This window comes from Dioscorea cayenensis, unplaced genomic scaffold, assembly GCF_009730915.1.
Source record: "Dioscorea cayenensis subsp. rotundata cultivar TDr96_F1 unplaced genomic scaffold, TDr96_F1_v2_PseudoChromosome.rev07_lg8_w22 25.fasta BLBR01000103.1, whole genome shotgun sequence".
Classification (NCBI taxonomy): domain Eukaryota; kingdom Viridiplantae; phylum Streptophyta; class Magnoliopsida; order Dioscoreales; family Dioscoreaceae; genus Dioscorea; species Dioscorea cayenensis.
The window spans coordinates 57,780-83,821 of record NW_024086494.1 but is presented as its reverse complement, the minus strand read 5'-3'; the positions used below and the strand labels follow the sequence as shown (position 1 = coordinate 83,821).

The window sequence follows — 26,042 nt, the reverse complement described above, 5'->3', positions numbered from 1 at the left end:
TTTTAATTTCGTATTTTCATTTTATTTTATCATTATAATTTTGTTTAATGTTCTAAAAATATTGGATGTTTTCAAAACAATATGTGGTTACTCTTTTTTCATTCATCATTAAAATTATTTACATTTTTTCCCACTTCAGCAATCAAGTTGTTCCCATGGTACGTCACCTCACAGGGGACATCACTGACTCACTCCATCTTAGTTTTTTCGGTATTTTTTTTAAATAAAAAATATATATTTTTATTATGAGTATCTTTGTTTAATGTCTCTAAGAACATGCATGTGTCCTTCCATTTTAGACTCACATTAGAATAAGTAGCTGACTCACATATGTACATATATATATATATACATACATACAAACAAACAACAACTCTGTTCTCAGTGAAAATCTTTTGAAGATGGTTAAAGAGACAACGCGCCAAGAACCTATATGCAAAACTGACTTTAAGTGTAACCTTTCTAAATCTTTATCTCACCCTTTACATTACATTATTTATTTATTCCACAAATCATTTTTGATCTGTTTATATATTTTAATGACCTGAATACACCAACAAAATATAATTTTTTTTAAAAGAAAATCAAATGACACCGTCACTCTTCTCTCCTTGTCTATCATATGGAGCAAAGAGAATATAAATGTCAAGATACTAATATTCTGAAAGTATCTTTAAACTGACTTGCATCCATGGAGGTATATAAGTAAATATGATGTTTTTAATTTTTCACTTTTACATGTACAGAAAATTAATTTTCTCATAAAACTTCTATTCAAGAGATTATTTGATTATCCTTTCAGTTTGGCAAGTAATTAATGTTAGCATGTATCGTTGTGATGTGAGCATGGCTGTGATGCATGCATATGTATGTATAGGACGTAGCATTTATACTTATCATGCTCTATATGTAGAGACGAAGGGTCACTCATGTTATGTGAGTTCGAGATGAGACTTTGTTCCACTTTCTATTCTCTACTCTAACATGGTAGCATCAGGACGCTCCAGGATTCCCTCCGGGCGACCGCCTTTCCTCTCTCTCGGCCGCCACCACCTCCTTTCTCTCTCCTCACACTGCACGCACAGTCAGCTGGTCTCTCCCTCTTCTTGCTCGGCCTTCTTCTCACCCCGAGCCTCCCCTTGTCAATATATTGTCACACTGTTCTCCTCTGCACTCACCGCCACCAGCCACCACTGTCGCTGACCCTATCCCTTCTTTCCTCTTGCTTCGTTGTTCCTTAGTTAAAAACCAAAAACTGCTGGTTCTCTCTCTTTGTCAGCCCTTTTACCGCCTCGGCGACTTCCTCCCTCATAGATCGCCAAGCCCCTACATCTCAATCTTCTCTTACTTTTTGATTCCACTTTGCATTCACTGACTCTCCTCTCCTCACAGACCACCGACTCCCCTTCCACACAGACCACCAAACCTCCATCTCACATCTCATTCTGACTTGCATTACTGACTTCCTTCCTCGCTGGTTCACCGACTTCACTGACTCTTCCACAGACCACCAAACCTCCACATCTTCATCCCTTCTTCTTGCAATAGCTTGCAGTGACATTTTCAAATCCCTACATTTCGATCTGCACCATGTGTTTTATCTTCATCTCAATAACTACTGAGCTTTTATCTCAGCATCATCACATGGCCATTCAATTCCCTAAGAATTCTCTTTTGGTGCATAGTGGTTGGCTGTGATTGTTATATATATATATATATATATTCATCTGCCAACCCCACCCATCATCTCTCCTATATATTTTATATTACATTTAAATCATAGTAATTATATTATAAGTACTATATATATGCTATGGCAATTTACTCAGTATTACGTGAAGTTTTGTCCTACATGACGACAAACATTGATAGTGATTTATGGATGCTTATGGATCTACAGTTGCTCGTACTGGAGGAATCCACATTCGGGGTTCTCCTCCCAGGCTGAGAGTGGTCAGCACCTCCTCGTCGACTCCTTCGATTTTCTTCTACGCCTGCACGCCTTCAGCACTCGGGTTGCTTCTTCACCGACTCCAATTCTCTTCTTCCAACACCCTCACTCTACACCCAGCGTTCTCTCCCACCTGCATCGTCTCCCACCGACAAGCCAGCTTTCACGACAAGCCTGCTAGCCCAGCTAGCGCCCATCTGGGCCAGACTCCCAGCATCCCTCCACCCGGACACGCCAGCTCCCACTCCCGATCGCTCCATCCGGGCCTGCGTAGCATGTCCTCCCTCCCGCCTCGACTCCTCAGCTTTCTCTCATACCACGACGCCACTCATCCGCACCATTCCCATTCACCACATCTCACGCCACCCGTGGTTCAGCACCGATGGCACACACTTCTTCCTATTTCACTACTGGCCATTTCCTCTTCTAGCCGATTTCTCGATTCCCTCCGCCTCCACGCTCCTCGCTTATCCATCTAATCTTTATATCCTATACTGCACTCACCGCCATCACAGACTATCTGATCAGACCTCACGGTCGTGGTGCAAGTGATCAAGCAGTGTATCGCGATCGGAACCCGCCTGTCACAAACGCGAGTCACGATCGGATCCCTCTGCCTCCTCCATCTTCACCCTCCCGAACCAACCATCAATCAAGTAGCACCACTGGCTCAATCTCACCCTCTCATAAGCCACATCGCCTTGCCACTTTACGTCTCGCTCTCAGTATGTCATCCCTCGCCATCGCCGCTGCTGTGTAAGTTCGGCTCTCCTCCTTCCTTCACGAATTTTGGTCATTCCTACCGTGAACTCTGGTAGCGTTGACTCCAACGCCCTTATCCTTTTCGAGAAACAGTATCTCGTGACCATCGCCTTTCCTTCGAACTTATTCACTCCGACGTCAGGGTACTCCGCGACCTCATGTCTCTAAAGCGCCATCGTCATGACATGTTTCTTTTATGCGCACGATTACACTTCGATTCACTGGCTTTTATCTTACGCCTCCACCGTAGCCCAGCGCTTATCAGTCATTTATCGTGACTTCTTTCCTCGCATGGGTCTACACACGCCTTCCGCCTCTATTTACGACCTCTCAGATCTCGACCACGCGAAGACACCTCCCTACGCCTTTCGCGCTATGTCTCTCACGGGCCATCTCATTTCGGCTCATTCTGGCTCCCGCACCATCCTCGAACGAAGTCACGTAACGAAGCATCGCCACATCTTAGTATTTACACGCGTTTCTTCTGCAGTGCTTTTCTTCCTCATTTTACCGTGCTCACAGCCATCACTGCTACCTTTTATTAACCTTACAACCTTCCTCTCACCTTAACGGGTCAGTCGCATACCAGGAGCGTCCTTCAGCCTGACACCTCCAACGACACGACGACTCCATCTCGTCGCTTTCGTTTGACGTCACGTCATTATGTTTTGGCTTATCCGGAGAGAACAAACAGCCTCAACATCCCACAGCTTTCACGTGTTTTTCCTGACATGCACCGCAAAGCATGCAGCCGCCATCGCTCAAGTTACGATCCCGCCACTCGTCAGATTCGTGATCTCCCGCCACGCCACGCCTGACGAATCCACACCTTTCTACGCTCTCCTTCTTCCACCGAGTCCCCATCTCCTCCCGTCCGTCCTCTATCCTTCCTTTCTCCTACCCCTTTTTCTACTGGAAAGCATATTTCTCCCAAGCCTTTCCTCTCCTTCATCATTCAACCCTCCAAATGGAAGCTCTTTTCCTCACTCCTCCCTCGACCCCTCTCTTCCTTTATCTACCCGAGCCTCCCGCAGCTTCTTCCTCCTCCTTTATCCTGCCGAGCCTCCCACAAACAGCCTTTCCTCCTCCCTCGCCTCCATCTCGCTTCACCCACCTGCTCGCTTCACATACCACCGCTCGTGGATCCCGCAGCTCCATCCCTGGCCGGCTATTTCACGACACCTCCTACCATCATCACGATCCACCTCCCGGGAGCACACTCCTCACACTTATTCTTTACGCCGATCGCCTTCCACTTTACATCCCTCGTCTGCTACATGCCCTATTGAAGCACCGTGCTCGGGGACAAGCCTCGAAATTGCCGCACTCCACCGAGTAGCGCCAGCCCGACCACTCCGAGCCAGGATCACGGGCAGAGGAGCTCGAAGCTTGACTCCTGACCTCATACGTGGACTCCGCTCTCCTTCCTTCCGTACGCCGCTCCCATCACCCGTCATCGATCCACCGCGAAGACTCATTCCGACGGGTTCCCTCGAGCGCTGAGGCAGCGCGATTGTCGCTCGCGGCTTTCTCAGCAGTGAGTAATGGCCGCCACTCACGGCGAGACTTCGCCTCCCAAGAGCGCTTAATCGCACACCCGTACTTCGCTGGCCGTCATTGCTCGCGCCTGGGTTCCTTCCATCGCACGCGCCAACGCGCTCCCTTCCGCGGGACTCAGGCGAGGATATTATAGTCTGACCTCCTGGCTCTCTCGGGCGCCGTCTTGCATCTGTTTCATTTCGACCTCGCATTTTATGTATTCAAACAGCGTCCTGTGGTCTGCGGGTTCGAGCTTGGCTCACAGATAGTAGGCTTGAGGTACTACTTGTTTCATCTCCCGAGTGCCACGACCCGAGCAGATTTATCCACCCCTTCCTCCTCAAGGCGACCATCCTTCCATACGTCGACCGATACGACACTTTACCGGGCTGACGACCGCGGCAATACTCACTCTCGCTGCAGGTTGCCGGCATCTTCTTCTCACTTGACCCGATTTAGATCCGCTCACATCTCGGGCATCGAGATCACTTCCTCGATCCGCACTGGCACCGTCTCTCAAGCAGGGCAGCCAAGTATACTCACAAACCTCCACTCGCTGCCTCCGTCTCGACCGACACCCCAGACACTCGCTCACACCGACTCGAGTTACATCTGCAGCCTTTCAAAGGCTTCTCACAGATTCCCTTATCTCGACATCCTTCCCGCTATCGACATCCTGGCATTGGCTAAGATAGCGTCTACTTCTGCACCATTGCCATCATGCCCAGACATTTCCTACGCAGCTCACATCGCCCGGCCTGTCATGGGCACTCCACTGCCTTCATTACGCCATCTTATTCGGCATCACGATATCTTCGCGGCAGCACAGATCTCGTGGGTCCTGCTCTCACTCCACGCCACCCACTCTTCCACCGCAGCCCATTCCGGTCGCTCACCTCGGGCCGCCTGTCCCTGGCTGACGGTCTCCGCACACCCACAGCCACTGCATCTCTCTCGGCTCCTCTGCTGCTCAGCACTGGCACACAACACCGCTACAAGGTTCAGCCCAGGCCGAGGGCCTGCCACGCATGCTGCTAGCTTCACCGCCCGTGGGAGGTGCTTCATCGCTGCTCGATCTCTTACTGTGGACTTTCAGTACCGATCACATCTCCCATCTCCTATTCACTCCGGGAGCAAAGATCGGTGTGCCCTTCAGATCAGTCACAGATCCAGCTATACGATGAGCCGACTCAAACATATCCAGGTTGGCTCACGACACTTCACTACGCTGCCGTGCACGCCGCCTCAGACCGTGATCACTTCACTCATCTTCCCACGTGTAGGTCCAGTAAACGATGATTTTCACCAACAAGGCAGCACACGCTGACCACCATCCATTTCGATTGCTATCCAAAACTCAAGAGACGCACGATCCGCTTTCTGGAGATATCGAGTAAGCTGGACGATTGGTCAGGATCAGTATATGTACGTACTGCATGAGCATGCATGTATAGATGTATATTTATACTTATCATGTTCTATATGTAGACCCAAAGGGTCACTCATGTTATGTGAGTTCTAGAGATAGACTTGTTCCACTTTCTCATTCTCTCTACTTCTAACAATTAAGACTTGCTTATAAGTACAAACATTAAAATGCAGAGTTTACACTAGTAGACTTGCAACATAATAACATACTCAACTGCTAAATGTTCTTTCAGGTGATACAATAGAAAGAGTGATTGCAAGAAGAATCAAGAAGGGTGGGTACTTAGTTACTTACAAAACACAGGAATGATTCCCCATGGAGAGCATCAATATAAGAGTGAGGATAAAGAACATGTGTAAGAGAATTTGTGACTATCTAGCACTGAAAACCGGCTCTACATCAGCACTTGGTTGTGTTCTCCGAGTGTATTTGATTAGCAAAGCTTCTGCAGAGAGGCCTGGAACTTTCAAATCCCTGAAAAAAAGATCAAATGCTGTCAATATATATATATATATACATACATAAATGCAGGATCAAAGAATTATAGTGTATGATCTAAACTTTACTTTATGTAAGGGTCCAAGTCTTTCCACTCCCACTTTGGCCGCTCTCTGAACAGTGCAGCAAAACGCTCTGCCGGGGTTGATGGAAGAGCAGATACACTGAACCGGCGGATCCAAGTTTCAATTCAATTTTTCAAAGAGAATTTCTCCTTCGAGCATTTGCAAGTTTACTTGCATTCCTGAAGGAGCATTCCTTGTCCATTTCTCCATGAAAACCTCTAGCTTCATCTTTTCAGCACCCAATACTCGTGCAGCAAAACGAAGACAAACTTTTTTCTCATCCAGGCTCCATACACAGCCTTCCATACCATCCAATGCATTTCCAAATGTGTCAAGGCAATGAAGAACAATTCTGCGAGGAAATCCATCAGATTCCATAATAGATAAAACTTCATCTTCAATGAGTGCATTGAGACGCCAATCATGCAGGATGGAGTTATTTAGGATCATGTCAAGAATTCCGTCCATGGATTTCTGGTCAACTATCCTCCAGAATCCATCAAGCTCTACCGCAGAGAGAGATTTCAATCCAACTCTTATTTCTTCTTCACTAGCCTGAATTAGTTCAACTAAATCTTCCCATCTATAAAGGCCTGATTTCAACTGCAGACCATCATCCAAATCCTCTTCAAGTCTGTAAGGCCTCTGACTGAGAAGTGTTTTCAACTTTTCAAGCCTTGGCGCTGTTTGGATCAGTTCAATGTTGCCTGGGGCCACTTTGATTACTGATGCTACGCATTGTGGCATAGGTATATCCTGCTTGTCAGTATCTTCAACTTGCATTTCTGGGTTTGAGGATGTGGCATCCCCTGGAGGAATAAGCAACACGGTGTTTGAGGTGCCCACAAACTTCATAGCATAAGTTGCAGTAGGAGTGCAAAGCACTGCATCCTCGTCAGGTTGGCCTCGAATGCATGTTCTAAATCAAATGAAGGACACCATTGTTATTATAATTTAACAAGAGATACACTTTGTGTGCTAAATCGCATTGCCTTTATTTCAAATATGCTCTGTAAAAACATTTCAGATGAATGATAACATTGTTATTATAATTTAACAAGAGATACACTTTGTGTGCTAAATAGCGTTGCATTTATTTCAAATATGAAAAATATTTTGAGGATATGATAGAGCATTCTTGTATTAAGGCAAACTATTATACGATTGCCTTTGACTTTCATAAACAAACTTGCCACAAGCAAACCTAAGCTATCTTCTATTTACCATGGGTCAAACTAAAAAAGTGCGGATACAAATATGTAATAAAATAACTAAGAACTTACCAAAGATTTTATTTATCAATGGTTAACCTCTGATACTAAACTAAAATATGTAATGTAGTAAATCACATCCCTTGATATAAACCAAAGGCTAAAAATCCCTTTTGAGGCATTCAGACTAACCATGGAACCAAAATTAGGCTCTTGGTACACCGAGTTGGCTCATCATTAGATAAGCCCATAGACAACAGATTGATGATAGGAACTGAATTGTTCCTAATACAGGTCTAGTATGCCCTTGATTACCAACTTTTACTTTCTTTATCATCCCTTACTCTTTTTTTTATGGATGTACCTTCTTGACAAAGGGTAGGTCCTCAGCACGGTCATGTCTATGGGTTAGCTGATGAATGCCATAATTGGCTATTGGACATGGACATATATATATATATATATCCCAATTGCCTTCATCAACTAATGCAGAATTAAACCCACAGAAGAATAAAATTGAAATGGGTAGGACCTCACAGGCGAACTGCGTCGCTTGGTTGTATATTGGACTACATGATTGAGTCTTCAACCCAAATGGTTTTCAACAATTTCATGGTTGTCCAAATAGTCTACAGATGAAAGTTAAAAAAAGTGTCCCTAAGATTTTTTTTGAAATTTCCAAACAATAAAGTACAATGTAATATTAGTAAATCCTAGTCTGCACTTTACTTATCATTAATACTTATCAAGCCCAGACTCTTCACTTGGAGAATATCTTAGAAACTCTTATGAGTTGTTTGACAAACCTAATCCACATCAAATCTTGGGTTTAGGTTTACATGATCAACCCCATAAATAAGCAATCAAACATACAATGCCCCCTCTGGTGTGGATTCTAGAAATGGTTATAGATAAATAACCTTAATCCCAACTTCTAGAAATTATCCACTTGTCTTAAACCAATCTACCAAGACTCATTCTCTCAACATAAGACTTATGCCAAGATCAAATTGATGCACATCACCAACATCTCAAAACCTAAAATTTGCAGAGAAAACCTAAATCAAACACCAAATGCATGAAAATCAATGGCCTCATCAACCTTATTTTTCTTGATGAAAAGATTACAGGCCAAATACAAAGAAGCAATTTTTTTTTAATCAGAAATCATACATAAAAAGGGAAGATATCATATTTGATCCTAGATTTCAAGCGTTCACAAATCACAACAGCAAACCCTAATTTCCAATTATCAATCCCCAAATCAAGTAACAGAAAAGCTCGAAAATTCAAGGCATCCTAGAAATCGAGATAAGTGATTCAAGCAAACAATTAAGCCATGGTGAAAACGAGGATGGCACAACAATGAAAGAATAATCAAAAGGAGTACCGGTGATTGAGGATATCAGGGAGGAGCTTCTCGTCGACCTCGAGGAGAAGGAGATCATCGTGCGAAGCGAAGAGGGAGTGATAGCGGACGGGGATCGAGGAACCAGAGGCAAGGCTTAGCACGGATCCAGCTCCTCCCTTCCAGATCTCCTTCGCCTCTCCATCCACCGCCATTTCCATATCCTTCGCGGCTTTGCTTTCTTTTCCCGCGCTTTTTAGATTTGAGGGTTTTGAAGTTCCAAACGAGGAAGAGGGCTTCAAGATGGACGGTCCAAAATAAATCATCTTGGAGATGAACGGTAGGGATTTCCATTATCTTCAAATTGCATTTTTTTTTTTCATTTAAAATATTCTATATATTTATTTATTTGAAGCTTTGTAGCAAATTTGTGTCCTGTTATATAATGTTTTTTTTTTACAATCAAATTTATTCTTATTTTTAACATCATAGTTATGCTTCTTGTGACAACACATGACCCGAAATATTTTTTTTTGTTTTTATAATAGACGACAAGCGTTTTTTATTTAAGAGTTTGTCAATAGAAAAATATGTGTAGAAGTGCATTAATTGTCAAAACAAGTTTACCGTGTAACTAATAAATTTATATAAATAAAATTATTCAATAACGTATGTTTAGGTGACTTATATGATCTATAATTGTTAGAACTTTTTTTTTTTGATATTTGAACTATAGTTTTTAAATTTACATCATTAATAGCAATGAATATATTTGTGATATTCGTAAAAAATGTTATGAAAAAAAAAATTAAAGATCAATATAAATATTTTAATATAATCCTAAGACGAAATTTTTTTTATATAATTGTTGAATTAATAATAACTATTTTCTTTTGATTTATTTGATAAATTTTTTTAAGTTTTTGATTTTAAACTAATCCAAAATGAAGTATAAAAAAACCATATAAACTATTGATTTTTTTCAGTAAAAATATATAAAAACTCAACCTCAAAATCACTTATTAAAATGATTCAAGTTTCACTACTCGAACCAACTCCTATTAATATTTTTTTTTTCTTTTCATTTATATCAATGTATTTCTTGTCACTGGAGAACAATAGAATAGTTTCTTTCATTGTTGTGGTCCTTAAAAAAAGAAATGGTTAAACCCAATGCATGCCAAGGTGTTCAAAGTGACAACCACATAGTCCTTATCTATGTGGACATTATCTCAACACTCACCAATAGCAAACATTTCTTATCTTCCTGTTGGATATATCAATGAACTTCAACATTAACAAATATCCGTGTCATCATCTTCATTTTTCATCATCATCATCATCATCATCACATCAGTGACATTGCCAACATTTCAGAGCAAATTGATGGCCAATCACTTAGCAAGACCACCACCATCAGCCACTTCTCCATTGCCCATTTCTTCACCAACTACTCCAAAGAAACCTCACTTTCTAATCCCCAATCTTCATCACAGAAGGTAAGTTTTATCAACTGTTATTTTATATAGTTGTATCATATAATCATGACATTTATAGATGAATAATGTGTATATTCTTTGTTTCTTAATTTTAAGCTTAATGAAATTTTTTTTTAATGGTTATGGTTTAGGACATTTACAAATAGTTTGATTGGAGTTGCAACTGTAATGTTCATCGGTGCCGAGAGTGCAAAGGCGGCGGCACGACGGCCTCCGCCGCCCTCTCCGGAGGAGAAAATTGACCCCAATGTGAGTGGTGTTACTGCTAAAGTATTAGCTAGTAAGAAGAGGAAGGAAGCTATGAAAGCCGAAATTGCCAAGCTAAGAGAGAAAGGAAAAGTGATAGAGTGAGATCGATCAAATGTTTTGTATTGTTTGATTTTAGGAGTTAAGTCATGAACAATTGTTTGTATTGAACAAGCTCAACAAAAATTTAAACCTCTTCATGTGGGATATGTCAAGTAATCATAAATAAAAGTGTACTTGCTATTTTTAATATTTTGTTTATTAGAGTAATTAATTCGGATGGTACATTTATTTTTTTAGTCTTTATTTGCATTAACCTAATTACAAAATGTTGAACATGAACTTCTTAATATGCTTATGTAAAAATATTATTTTTCTTGTTTTGAAATAATTATAATGATACGATTGTTTTGTAAATCTGAACAATTTAATAAATTATATCACAATGTAATAACTCATAGTCAAATTATTTTTTTGAGAAAGGCGACAAGCACCAGAACCAGGGACATACATGTATGGGGAGAGCAAGACTCAACCCCGACCCACGTGTCCTCACCTCGCAAGACATGAGAAGCAAGTATTAAAGTATAAATAAATATTGAAATATATATATATATATATACATATATGGATTACTGCTCAATTCAATTGAAAGATGTTATTTTGAGTTGCTTCCCAACATGTTTAGATTTCATCATATGATTTAGTTACATATCAAATTGGATTTTAATTCCGAAAACAATTATCTAATTTATTTTATTTTAATATTTATTATTCATAAGTGGTCAGGTTTTATTTTATTTTTGTATATATAAAAAATTAAATTTAAAATCACTTATTTAAATATATAAAATATTATTTTTTTGGACTAGCTCTTAGGTTTGCATTTAAATCTGATAGAAATGAAAATAAGAAAAACCAAGAATGCAAAACCATATCAAACTTAAAAAACATACAAAAAGAAAAATATAAAATACACTTAAGTTTAAATAATCATAATAATCAAATGATTTAATAAGACTGTTATATACTGTGTGAATTTGTTCCATATTTAAAAGAAGTAAAATGTTGCTTTATCATTATATTTATCAATTTATTTTGATAGAATCTATAAAATTTCCAAACATATTGTTTATATAGAAAATTATTATTCCTAATCCCATTAGGAAATTAGCATTGTGCTCTGAATTCATATCAAACAAAAAAAAAGGAGATAAACAAAAATCATAGTGATAAATCATATTCTCCTACTTCAAATAGGAGCAAAAAAAAAGAGTTAAGGGGCATTATCCTATTCCAAATAAAAGTAGGGGGGTAAATAAAAAATAATAAAATAATAATAATAATAATGATATAAAAAAAGAGGAGAGAATATATGTATATATATTTGAAGATATATATACATGTCGTTTGAAATTTAAAAAAATATACATATATATTTTATAATAATGAATAAAAATATAATAATAAAAAAAGGAGGGAAATTCAAATATATATGAAAAATATATATTATGGATAAGATAGGAAATTTTGAATTCAAAAAAATAAAAAAAAATAAAAAAAATAAAAAAAATAAAAAAATAAAAAAATAAAAAAATCTCCTGGGAGTTGGAGATTCTAGGGGGTGTTGAGGATTTCGGGGAACAAAAAAACAAAGGAAAAAAAGGAAAAAAAGGAACAAAGGAGAAACGAAGGAAAAAAAAAAGAGAAGAACCAGGAAAAAAAGACAGAGAGATTTTTGAAGAAAAAGTGAGAAATTAAACAAAAAGAGAGAGAATTTTGAAGAAGAGTGAGAAGGAAGAAGGAGAAGGATAGGCCAAGGAAGTTGATCTGCAAGAAAAAGAGGTACTGTATTTTTTTGTAAAAATAAGAAAAAAATAGATGCAATGATAATAAACCTTAGTTTTTGCATGATGAGCATGATGTCTCTCCATGCCTCTACATACACTGGGCCCCACTTTTAAAAATGATACTTTTTTTTAAATTTGAGAGCATGCCACGTACATTCTATGCATGATTCTTCTTTCATGCATTAAAAAGAAAAATGCAATGGTCCCACTTGATTCTTTCATGCATTTCTTTTTTTCTTTTCTTTTGAGGAAAAATGCACGTGCATGCATCATGACGAGCATGCATTTCTTTCCATCTCTCTCTCTCTCGTGTTTGTTCTTCTCTCCTCTTCCTGGTGTTCTCTCTTCTCTCCCCGGGCTTTCTTTCTCTCTCTCCATCTCTGCACCTCGATCTTCAATGTGGCCGGCAGTACTCACCGGATCGGTTTCATGGTGCTCGCCGTCATGGGCCAGAGTCCCGTTATCAACATCGCCGAGAGAATTTTCCCGATCTCCATCTACAACCGCACCGCTGCCGAGGCTTATGAGACCATCGTCTGTGGTGTTTACAAGGGTTTTCTTTCTCTCTCTTTGGCCACTACTACTCGGTGAGTTCGTCCTCTTTCTCGACGTCGTTCCTCTAATTCGAGTCTTCAGCTGCCGCGGGTTTGAGACAACGATGTCCAGCTTCTCCGATAAGACCTTGCTTGGCCGTGATAGTTATAGCACAGTCTACAGGTTGTGCTCGGCGATGGCTGTCTTGTGGTCGTAAAGCGCTCTGCTCGCCGGCCTGTTCACGCGTAGGCCCGCCACTGTAATGACAAGGTGGGGAACGAGATTCGGATCCTCTCTCATCTCTAAACCCCTTTGCTTGGATCCCAGTCCCCGTTGACGAACTTTTGGTGGCCTCCCGTGGTTGAGCGTCTCAAAATCACTCATCTTCTCTAATGACGCCAACCCATCTGATGCTCCCTCGGCAGAAGAAACTGGCCATCCGGACGCTGGTGTACAGAGGAGCAGACTTCCATTGTGAGGAAGATATAAAAATAATAAAAGGATTTCTACAAAATCTTGGGGTCAGAGAGGAGTTGCATAGTTGAAGATGTCCGCAAAGCTTACAAGAAGATATCTCTAAAGATCCACCTAAAAAATGTACTTGGCTCAGATGAAGCGTTTAAAGTTGTTCCTAAGGCTTTCTAATGTCTCAGCAATAAAGAGACCCGGAGAAGAAATGATCTTGTGGTTTCAGAGGAGCTAAATTATGGTGTTGCCAGACCTACTTCTAGGAATTACAATAATGGATATAATGGATTTTATGAGGCTGATTTTGATGCAGATGAGATATTTAGGAACTTTTCCTTTGGTGAAAGGCCAATGCAAACTTCCTTTTAGGACATTTCAGTTTAGAATTGGTGGCATGGATAGACACACTATTAACGAGATGCAGTGTTTTTGGTGGTGATGGTTCACAGAAGCTTAGGAGCTGGTAAAAGATTGGACGAGCATGGGATTTGAAGTGTCCTTCGAGTTTGTTCATTGCTCATGTTGAAGGATTGATTGGCTCCAGAGAGGTGATCTCCTTGCAAAGTTTTTTTTTATTATTATTATCATGGTTAGAAACTCCAAGCATGCTCCTTTAAAAATTGGTTTAGGCCCTGTGTCTTATTTTGCTATATTCCCATATTTGATTTCTTTTAGAATGATGATATTTTCTTTTAAAAAAAGATATATGGAGGAGAAGTTTATTGGTGAGGGGGCATTTCTGGTAAAAAAAAGAGGCTGAGAGAAAAAATGATAAAAAAAAACAAATATATGAAGGGTGAGTAAAAAAAAAAGAGAAAGATGGAAAAATGAAAGAAGGATGAGTTAAAAAAAAAGAGAGAAGACAAAAATATGGAAAAAAAATGGAAGGGTGAGTTTGAAAAAAAGAGAGAAGGAAAAATATGGAAAAATAGAAGGGTGAGTAAAATGAGAGAAGAAAGGAAAATATGGAAAAAATGAAAGGATGGGTTAAAAAAAGAGAGAGTAAAAAAAAATGAGGAAAAAAAAAAGTAAAGGATGAATTTGAGTGGGGGTATTTTGGTAATTTTTCTTCGCAGGCTTCCTCTAGAAAAAATCCTATGAAATTTCTCTAATTCCACCTTGACTTTCTTGGGGTAACGAGACTTTTCACAAAATTTTCTCTAATTCCACCTTGAGCTTTGGCTTTCTTGGGGTAACGAGAAAATTTTCATATTTTCTCTAATTCCACCATGAGCTTTGGCTTTCTTGGGGTAACGAGACTTTTAATAAAATTTTCTCTAATTCCACCTTGAAGCCTTGGCTTTCTTGGGGTAACGAGAAAATTTTTATATTTTCTCTAATTCCATCATGAAGCTTTGGCTCTCTTGGGGTAACGAAAAAATTTTCATATTTTCTCTAATTCCACCTCGAGCTTTGGCTTTCTTGGGGAGTAACGAGAAAATTTTTATAAATTTCTCTCATTCCACCTGAAGTCTCGACTTTCAGGGGGTAACGAGAAATTTTTTTCATAATTTCTCTAATTCCACCTGAAGTCTTGACACTCTTTGGGAGTAAAGAGAAATCTTTTTCATAAAAAAATCAAACCCTTTCTTCAAGCTCACTTTGAGGTCTCTTGACGCTCATTGGAGTAAAAAAGTGAAATGAAAAAAAAAGTAAAAAAAATTTCCTTGAAGTGATAAAAAAATGAAAAGTTCACAAAAAAAAATATCTCTCATCAACACTCATAAAAAGAGAAGAGTTGACAAAGATTTCTTTAAGCTCACTTGGAGGTCTTTTGACACCCGTTGGAGTGAAAAGAGGTACAATGAAAAGTAAAAAAAAAAATCTTTTCTTGAAATGAAAGGAAGAGTAAAAATGAAAATTTCACAGAAGAGATGATGATAAAAAAATGAATGAAAATTTTCAAAAAAAAAAATGCATGCTTCTCGTCAACACTTATTGAAAAAGTTGAGTTGGCAAAGATTTTCTTAAGCCTATTGTCAGGTCTCTTTCAAAAAAAAAATGAGTAAGATGTCCATTTTAAAATCAAGTCAAAATTATTAAGTTAATGACCTAACCATATTAAAGGTCACGACTTAAAAAAAAAAAAAAAAAAATAAAAATAAAAATAAAAATCAAATGGTCAAGGCTTAAAAGCATTGAAGAGCTAAGACCTGAATGCATCATGTAAACGACAAATGCAACTCTCGAGTTTTTAAGGCACCAAGAAGCCAAAGACTTGAGGAGTTTCACAAGTCAAGGAGCTGGAGATTTTACAAGCATAAAGAGCCAAAGTCTTCAGCGATAAAAGAAGCAAAAAGTGACCAAGTAGGCAACTCGTAAATATAAAGTGGCCGCAGCTTGGACTAAGCTATGTTTCAAGACACAAACCCACATAAAAAAAAGAAATCGAGGAGAGCTACATCCACAAAGCTAAAAGGATCTTCTGACACACTTTTAGTATAGGAGCTAAGAGCGCCAGCTAAAAAAAAATAAATTTTTGAAGAGCATGATAAAAATAGCTCTTTCTAAAAAAAAAAATCTCTTGTTAAGCTCTCTTAGAGAATAGCTCTCTACTTTTGTATTCTTGTCTATGATCATGTATTCGCATGCATCTTTGAAATTAAATATAAAAAATTATCATGTTTATTCGAGTTCTTCTCATTCACACTTGTTTTCAATCGGAGGTTCCCATGACATCGTATCGGGTGATTAATATTAGGGGCTTGCCCTAATAGGAGTTATGAACCCGTAATCATCTCGAAATATAAAAATTAAATTTTGATTTGTGATCCATGCTTTTCAACCGGTCATACCCTAATTAAAGGCCGGGTGGAAAGAAAGGAGCCCACACATATATTCAATTATTATCAAACACTTTTGAGTTATTTATAAATTTACTTGAAACCAGTCGTGAGCCTTGTAATAGATTGAAAGGTCTTGAGTTTGAGTTCTGGAGCTTGTAATACTCAAGGTTCTACGAGAGGCCTATGCGAGGACACTTTCGAGCCAATATTGCATGACTCGAGAAAAAAGAAATAATAATAATAATAACAATTTTTTTTCTTTTTTTTGTGCAATGAGCAGATAGGCTGTTAAGAAAGGCAGCGCACATATGGGCGCTAGGACCACCTTTCCACATTCATTACCCACACTCTCAAAAATATACCCTCATCCAAGATTCAAATTCTCATCACCTGTGAATGATTCTATCGGAGACCAGGCTATCAATAGACCACATGGGTCGTTGGTAACAATAATATTTTGAGAAGGGCTTAAATAGAAGTTTACTTGTTAATCAGAGATTAAATAGTAAATATGAACTTTGATGAGGGCTTAAACTAAATTTACCAAAATTCAAATCAAATTTCACAGCCACTGCACCAAATTCCCAGTTACTTCTAAACAAAACCCTAGCCGCCACCGTCTCCTTTGCCTCCATTCCGTCGCCGGTCGCCGGACGTTCTGCACGTCACCGTCGGGCGCGATCTCATCTAAGTTCTACCGAGTCCCATCGTCCCTTTGGCCATCCGGCGGCGAGATGTGGAGCTCCAAAGCTCGGCAATGGCTTCTCCGAATCCCTAGACCAAAGCGTTCTCCGCTCCACCGCCAGGTACCGCAAGAAACCCTAATCGTTGTTCGCACACAGCCTGACCACACTCTCCCAACCTTCACCCGCCTCCAAAACCCTAGACTTTACTCTACGAACCCTAGTTTCCATTCCGGAGAAGCAGATGATTCCAATGCTGGGACCGTTGGGAACGCAATCGACGCTGATGATTCTTGTGAATCGGAGGCTTCTTCTGTTGATTTGAACGAAAAAGGTGACGATTTGCAAGAATTAAGCAAACAGGCGGCGGATGTTGATAGTTTGAGCTCGCTTTGGGAGGAGAGCGTAGGTGCCGATGATTCTATAAATGTTTTTGGTTCACAAGAAGCATCGGAAGGAGTTGGGAATGAGATTCATGAGGTGGATGATGTTCAAGTTGAGAGTGTTCTATCTCTTCTTCAGAGCACATTGGTAGAGCCATTGGAATTAAGCTTGGATAAGATGGACTTGAGATTGAGTGAAGCTTTTGCAGTGAGAGTGATCCAAACTGATAATATTTCTGGTGAAAATCTTGTTGGATTCTTCAAATGGGCTTCAAGGAATTGTCAATCAGTGAAGTGTTCAAGAGCAGTTGAGCTTCTTGTGCTCGCAGTTAGTAATTTGCCGGAACTTTGGAAGGAAGAAGCTTATATGTTGTGGGATTTGGTTAAGGAAATTGGTGTGGAGAAAGGAATGGTGACCACTGTGGTCCTCAATGACTTGATTTCAATGTTTTGGAAATTGGGGAAAAGCAAGGCTGGTCTTGAGGTGTTTGAGAAATTTACTGATTTCGGTTGTGTTCCGGATGGAGATAGTTATTATTATACAATTGAAGCACTTGGCAAGCGATCTATGTTTGATACCGCCTGGTCTGTTTGCGAGAAGATGATCGATTCAGGAAACTTACGTGATAAGGAGAAGATTGGTAAGATTATTGCTTTCTTTTGCAAGGGGAAAAAGGCAAAAGAAGCATATTTGGTGTATTTAGTAGCAAAAGATAAGGAGATATGCCAGGAGAGATCTTGGTTGGATTTGTTAGTTCACCACTTAGCCAAGAACAATGAAACTGTTTGCTTGGCATGCGAATTGCTTGATGAGTATGACAAGAAGTCCCTTAAGAATGCAACTAAATCTTTTGCTGATGTTGTTAAAGGTTTGTGTAGAATTGGAGATGTTAAGGAGGCAGAGAAGCTGGTTTTGAGAATGGTGGAGTCAGGGCCGGCACCAGCAAAAGCTGTCTTCAACTCTGTGATCACCTCTTTCTCAAGAAGAGGTGAAATGGAGGATGCAATAGCTTTGATGAAAGTAATGGAGAGTAAAGGGCTAAGGCCGGATGTGTATACTTACACTGTTGTTATGAGTGGTTATGCGAAAGGTGGTATGATGGATGAGGCCTATAATATCTTCTCTGAAGCCCGGAAAAGGCATTCCAGGCTCAGCCCGGCCACTTATCATGTACTCACTCGGGGATATTGCAAAATGGAGGAGTATGATAAGGCCATTGATATCTGGAAGGAGATGAAGAAAGATGGAATGCAAGCAAACACAGATGAATATAACAAGATGATACAGTCTTTGTGCCTAAAGGCTCTTGATTGGCGCAAGGCTGAACAACTTTTGGAGGAAATGAAGGAGGACGGTGTGCCTCTCAAGGAAATTACTCGGAGTCTCATTGCCGCTGTGAAGTCGCTGGAAGAGGAGCAAGTACAATCGGCGGCAATCAGCATTGAAGCATAGTTCTTTTGAGGTAGTTCAATTGTTGATTTATTCTGATGATTTTGTATAACATGCACCTTTGTTTTGGATCCTTAGTGTTCCAAATCTCTGCATCCATGAGTTTGATATCAAGTAAAATTCCTGCTGTTCTTTGTTCCATTTCATGCAGCAATACTTAATTTGAAGCTTTCTTGTGGTTTCTATAGAACAAGGTTGTCATGAATGACGACTTTCGTAACCATAGTTTAAGAAGGGATTTGAAATGTTTTAAAGATGAAGATGTAGACTTGATTAATGGTGTCATTCTGTATCTAGGTTTTTTGTAATCTGTTTTTAATTTTCATTTTTAGTGTTTGTTATTTGATTATTCTACTTCATTTTTAACTTAATTTCCACGTAAGCTGTGGCATCTTGAGCTTGAGCAATAATGGAAATAGTTAAAGAAAATATATTGTACCAAAAAAAAAACATCATTAGATTCACAGAATCTTTTGAAATAGAAGAGTTTTCTGTCTTAACTTGGGTATTTGAGTGTTTGAATCACCTTATTTTTCTCTCAATTTAAATATTGAGTTTGATCCCGTGATTTGTTTATATTCATTAATTCTTGTTTAGTTGGGAGATTTTGGAGGGGTAGCAAGTAGTGAGGGGGGAGTAATGGTTGTTTGGTGATATTGACTTGGGCCTTGAGCCTCTTGTTGACGATTTTGCCTTATTGATCTTGCAAATAATTTCTCCAGGTTGTTTTGAAGATGAAGAGGATGACTTCTCTAGAGATCCTCTGTTGTTATGTGACTAGTAGTTGTTCTATATATTTGTTTGAATTATTCGTTCTTGTGGTTGTTGTTCTCTATGCGTGTGTTTTCTGTTCTCTGTGTTTGGTGTCTGCGTTGTCTGAGTTGTTCGTACTTGTAATAGTATCTATTATTTAGTGAAAGTACTTGTTGTTCTCTATTGTTCTGTGTTAAGTATCTTTGATACCTCAGCAACTAGAGGGATGGAACTATTCCACAAAAACTTTAAACTTTAATCCATATGAAAAAACCAAAATTTTCTTTATTAATTTAAAAAATTATCATAATATCTTTTTAAAACATGATTTCAACTATCATATTATTTTTTTTTTTTTTTTAAAATTTGTATGTGTCAATTCAAAATTAATAATACTATAAAATTTTTTGAGATAATAATAATAATAATATAAAAATATGAAAAATATAAAGAATGAGTTAGTATAGTATTAGTTTAATAATAACTAGTAGGGTGGTTCGCGCTTACGCTATGGGTATTTGTAAAAAAAATAGTTAGTTTTGTAAATGTATAAATAATTATTTTTTCATAAATTAACTGAATTAAAGATAAATGGGGTCTAATAATAATAAAATCTAACATGAATTTTATTTTAAAATAAACACAGATATAAAGTTTTAACATCAGTAATAGTGATTAAATATTATATAGTTTGATAATGTTAGGTCTGACGTCGTGGATTGGCATTATTTGAGAAGCTAAGTAGTGACATGGCAAAAGGAAAATGATGTGGCATGATGATTCAGCAAAGGAAGTAATGACTATGATGTTGTGACAAAATATTGATGTCATAACATGTGAAGCTACAAGGGTTAGATGATTATGATGAAGATGATATTTAGAAGATATTCCTTTCAATGAAGTCATGTGATAATCAACTATTTTTGGAAAGTGCATCAAGTTAAAAAGGATCTTTTCAAGAAGGGTAAACTTTATTTAAAGTATGTTTATCTATCCTTGGTAAGATCCGGGATGATAAATCATATCTTTGATAGAACTCTTTTTTGAAAAGATCTGTTTTAAAGAGGGAGAGGAATATTCTATCATTGACAAGAATTCAAGATCATGAAGATTGTATGGAACTTAGTTTGATATGAAGCTATTAGTAGACACAAAGCTTAGTTTGGTACAAAGCTATTTGAAGACACAAACTAAGTTAGGCAAGGACAAGCCAATGAGATTATCAAAACCATATTTAGCAATACAATTTAAAGGATGATTTAAGAGCTAATTATTGGCAGATCTATTCAAAGAGCCTAATCATATATGGAGATTGATTGAAGATTTGAAGATCCAAGCATGGATGATTGGAGATCATACTTGAAGATATTGAAGGCTAAACTTGGATGAATATGAGATCAAGTTTAGTAACAATATGTCCATAAGTCAAAAGAAGATCATTTGGGAAGACCAAACTTGGGCCAAGTTTGGAAAGAAGATCGAGAGATCTTCGATGACCATCTTTGGTGAGATGGTTGCGTGTGCCTTGGTAGGTGCGTTCCTCGGGAGAGGAGACCTATTGAAATGACGTGAGGAAGGAAGATTCGAATGCAACTCGCTAGAACTCAGTCATGTTTAATAAGGTGGACAATGTTGCAATTCGGTGTTGCAACATCTAACTTTAGAAGGTGTCCAAGTTAGGAAGTTGCGGAGAATTCTAAAAGTGGAAGATTTATTTGGACGTCGGTGCATCTATATAAGATATTCTGCTTGAAGATTTATGATGAGCCACCAAGTGAGAAGACCCTTTGATGAGGGTTGAGGAGAGTGGGCATCGGTTAATCTTAAAAGGATTTTCTTTGTCTTGAGAGAGTGAGAGAGTGTTGTACTCTTTATTATTAAGCCTCTTTTAGTGGATTGTTTCTCCGGTCTTGAGTCCCCAGATGTAGGCAAGGTTGTGCCGAACTGGGTTACCAACTTGCGTGTCTCCTTGCTCTTGTTTGATTGTGTGTGTGTGTGTGTCCAATCTTCGAGTGAGTTATTGAGTGACTTATCTTACCACACTACTCACTAGAACCATCAAACAATAATATAATACAATAAAATGCACACACATGTAAAACTATTTTCGATATTGGTTTTCCCACTTTTTGTGGTTTAAAACTTAAACTCATTTTTTCTTTGCCCTTGCAAACAAATGTAATGCATTGTTATTTTCTCATCAATATAAAAAAATCGGGGAATAATTTGCTCACTAATCTTTTTGGTGACTCACTTGCTTTTTAACTTTTTTTTTTTTTTTCAAGTTATCCAGGGTAAAGCTCTAATGGAATTTGATGCTGTGATGTTGAAGTTAAAACATCATATTCAATTTTTAGTTGTTTAGCACCATAAGCCCTATATCTAAGTGGTTTTTCTTATACTGCTTTCTTTGAGAGGCCCATAGTAGAATTAAATCTTGTTTGGGAGAATTGGTTATAAACCCCTCAAAAGTTTTATAATTGCATATTTACCCTCTGAAAAAACATAATTGTATATATACCCCTGAAAAATATAGGTAATTGCGGATATGCCCTTACTGTTAGATTTCGGTAATCAAACTTGATTAATAATGGTTATAACTTGGATTAAGATATACAAAAGGTCCAAAATAACCCTTATACAACTTAAAAAAAACTTTTCAAGGGTATATACGCAACGATATAATGGTAATTTTATATATTTGTTGTTTATTAATAGATGATTTTTCAACTAATTTGAACCCCAAGGGTATATACGCAATTATGTATATTATTCAAGGGTATGTATTCAATTAACTTTTATTTAGGGGCAAATATGCAATTTCAAAATTTTTTAGGGGTACACCTGCAAAAGCCCCATCTTGTTTTTCAATTGGGTTATGTAATCTGGTACTTTTGATTTGGAGATTTCTTCAGCAAATGGTAATGAGGAAAGATATGTGAAAGTGAAAATTTCAGCATGTCTTTCAAAAACAGTTATTTGCATTTCTCCAGTGTTGTCCTTAATACTTAATGAAAGTTGTATTATGTAGATTTATAAATAAATGTGTTAGAGTATATATATAAATTAAATTTGTAAATAAACATAGAAAAATATGCATTTCAAAGGGAGTTATTATGTTATTTATGGTGGTTTTGGGCAATGTTTTTGGCCAGAAAAATTTCCTTCCCATTCTTCAAGTGTTTTAGGCATTCATTGCGAGCAATATAGTACCAACCGCTAGATATGTCGACATCTTCGATTTTAATGGCACAATGAAATTGAATTTTTTGGAGAAATTTGAAAAGTATATATATATATATATATATGATTGAATTGTATGATATAAATTTAAGTAAATTATTCTTAAATTTTCTTAAAAGGGAAGATACTTACCTTGATGATGTTTGAATCAAAACTTAGAAGTTGTTCATTTGTTGTTAATGCAGTTTGGTTATTTTGAATAGGTGCCTCAACATTTTCATTGTCAAAAATCTGAATATTTTTTATAGTAGATGAATCCATGTATAGGGAAAAGGTAATACATTGTAGTATTATTGTATGGTAGATGAATATTTTTTATGGTAGAAATGCATTTAATATTTTTTTAACATGCATTATCATATACAACCACTAATTGTGCATATCTTGATAAATGTATTGAGTTGCCTATATATATATATTTGATTAATGTTTTGAGTTGACTATATATATAAAACTCAAAACATTAATCAAATATATATATATATATGTTCTAATTATGATACCCGATTGTTTTGAAACATTTATTTTCATCTTAATCTTCAGCTCCTCCAGCTCATTAATATGTTTAGAAAGTTTAGTAGTCAAGTTCTCATTAACATCTTTCAAATCCTCCATTTCATATTTAAGTCCATGTAATTTTCTTTCACTTACATCTTTCATGACAATATTATAAATATTCTGAAGATGCCTTATAGCCCGCAAAGCTGCTTCATTTTCAGCTTCCTTCTTTAAATACGGTTTAAATATAGATTGCTCATGTTTTCCAAGTCTGTTTTCAAATTTAACTTTTGCTACAAAACTTGGTCCATGATCTGAGTCATTTTTCTCACATTTACAACTTGCTGGTGGTAACTTTAATTTTTCAAGTATTTCCTTCAACATTACTTTAAATTAGGTAGTAACAACGATAGGTTTTTGATTTTTCATTTGTTAAAAATTTTACCTACAAATAAATTCAATTATCATAATATTATAAACAAATATAAATGAAAAAAATTAAGAATAATAAACTAGGAGATTTTTTTTTTAGGTTTTTTACATATTAAAAAAAAAGATAATATGTTTACTTTTAAACTACATGTTTTTAAAAAAATTAATAAATTGTTCCCCAGAAAAATTCCAAATATAAACTCAGATAAAATATCCAAATATAAACTCTGATTTTATTTTAAAATAAATAAAACTAATTAAAAAAAAATTATATATACACACACATAAATAGTTTGTTGCTCATGTTTGAACTATATATATATATAAAAGATAACATTAGATATTATATATATAGAGGTTGCATCCTCGTCAACGCTCACGTAAACGTAATCGCGAACGTTGATATGGGCCGCTGATTGAAAATCCAACGGCCGCACAATCGCTCGACGAATGAACACTATGCACTATTTATAAGCACAGTAAAAAGTGGGATGCACAGTGTTTTGATCTGAACCGTCCAATTAATCTCAGAGACAAGAATCGAATCAATCACGACCCATCCAACCCTATAAAAATCAGGCATCATCTGCGGACGACTCTACGAACGTCCGCAGATGATGTTTAGCCATATATATATATATATATATATATAATTTCAACAGCCATAAAGATTTTTTAAAATAGAAAAATAAAATAGCATGGTGTTTATGTTAAATGATTCAAATAGGTTTTGACTTTTTAAACCTATATTAAAGATACCCTAACAAATTTATTAAACTTTATTAGTGTATAATGCATTGACATTGAAATTTTTGGTAATATTTTGTTTAATGTGTTTGCATGTGAATCAGTGATACTTGCATTGAGAAAAGAGCATAGTACACATGGAAAAGAGTAATAAATAAAGGAGAAAAAAACAATCAGAGCGTGTGAAAATAAACAAATATAAAAAATATTGCATGCCATGTTCGTTGCATTTCCCTATTTTTTAATATAAAAAATACCATTCTCTAGAACCAATCTAACAATAAAAAAATTAAAGCTAGTCTATACATATCATATTGGGCTCATAGAGACATTACATATCATATCTTTTTGAAAACAAATGTATTAAGTTTAAGTTTCTATCTTTATAAATAGACAATCAAATAATAATATAATAAGATTCGTAACCATCACTACAAGGAACCGATGAATTACAAACTAAAATTTTGAAACGGAATTTTTTACATATTAGAAACAGAATCAAAATCTGTTTCTAATTTAGAAATGGAATATAGTTCCGTTTTTAATTAGTTTTTAATTTAGAAATTTATTATAAGTATATTTCTAATCTGTTTCTAACTTAGAATCATATTAGAAATTTCTAATTTTATATTTTGTGAAAAATATTTTTTTTGGTTTTAAAAGTATTTTAAAAACTCATAAATTACATATATATATATATATATATAATTATTAATTTAGATTTTGGTTAAACAAATTTATTTAAAAAATTGTTTTTTTTATTAATTAAAGAAAACAATAATTTTATTTTCCTATAAATAAATTAATTCTCGTTTAAAATACCTTTTATTTTTTATATTTAAAAACAAACTATAAATAAAAATTATTTTTATTTTAATATTTATAAGAATATATATATATATATTATTTGTTTCAAATAGGTTTCAAATCCGTTTCAAATCTGTTTGAAACTTTAGAAACAATTTTGAAACGAAAGTAAACTTGTTTTAGAATTTAAAAAGGGATTTAATTTCGTTTTTTATTTTCGTTTCTAATTGATTAGCAACGAGGCTTTTAGAAACAAAAAAAATCCGTTTCTAATCCTTTTTAAAGTAAATTAGCAACGGATTAGGAATGAAAAAAACTGTTTCTAAAAAATTGTTTTTTTTGTAGTGCATGAATTATATAATGATTAAAGAAACTAAATTATCCATATAGAAATAATTATTTATATTATAATTAAAATGCGCTATATGTTTCAATTATATGTTATATTTTTATTATATATATATATATATTAATTTATTTAGTTTTCTTTTCTTTCTATCAGACTATTAGCATTTCAATATTCAAATTAATTTAACTAATTATTATAATTTATGTTATCAATTTAATCAAATTATAATATATATTTTTAGCTTTATTATTACAATACTTTAATTATATTTTTAAAAGGATGTGAAAGAGCATTTCACATAAAACTATTTTTTATTATCATGGATTTTGGAAGCTTAAAAATAAAAACATTGTTTATTCTCTATATCTACAAATATTGTATGAAAAATAAAATTAACAAATGACTAAAAAACTATTAATATATCTAAGTTAGTATATATATATATATATATATATATTCATTTATTTAGTTTTCCTTTTCTTACCATGGGGCATTCTTAGTATTTCAAAAT

At 36.3% G+C, this 26,042-nt stretch overlaps 3 protein-coding genes across 3 annotated transcripts; 2 read left to right on the top strand and 1 right to left on the bottom strand.

The window, feature by feature from the left end:
- Nucleotides 1–5,704: 5,704 nt before the first annotated feature.
- Nucleotides 5,705–9,029, bottom strand: LOC120253488 (sister chromatid cohesion protein DCC1). Its single transcript, XM_039261823.1, is given in 4 exon segments — nt 5,705–6,155; nt 6,248–6,370; nt 6,372–7,163; nt 8,846–9,029. Coding segments are annotated over 4 exon segments (1,197 nt in total). The 5' UTR covers nt 9,025–9,029; the 3' UTR covers nt 5,705–6,052.
- Nucleotides 9,030–10,050: 1,021 nt separating this feature from the next.
- On the top strand, nt 10,051–10,800 carry LOC120253489. The gene is made up of 2 exons (XM_039261824.1): nt 10,051–10,302; nt 10,434–10,800. The coding sequence occupies exons 1-2, from the start codon at nt 10,190–10,192 to the stop codon at nt 10,651–10,653; spliced, it is 333 nt and encodes a 110-aa protein (XP_039117758.1). The 5' UTR covers nt 10,051–10,189; the 3' UTR covers nt 10,654–10,800.
- A 5,932-nt stretch (nt 10,801–16,732) lies between these two features.
- LOC120253487 (pentatricopeptide repeat-containing protein At3g02650, mitochondrial) lies at nt 16,733–19,604 on the top strand. The gene is made up of 2 exons (XM_039261822.1): nt 16,733–18,715; nt 19,425–19,604. Exon 1 carries the CDS (start codon nt 16,921–16,923, stop codon nt 18,703–18,705), a length of 1,785 nt encoding a protein of 594 aa, XP_039117756.1. The 5' UTR covers nt 16,733–16,920; the 3' UTR covers nt 18,706–18,715; nt 19,425–19,604.
- Nucleotides 19,605–26,042: the final 6,438 nt, after the last annotated feature.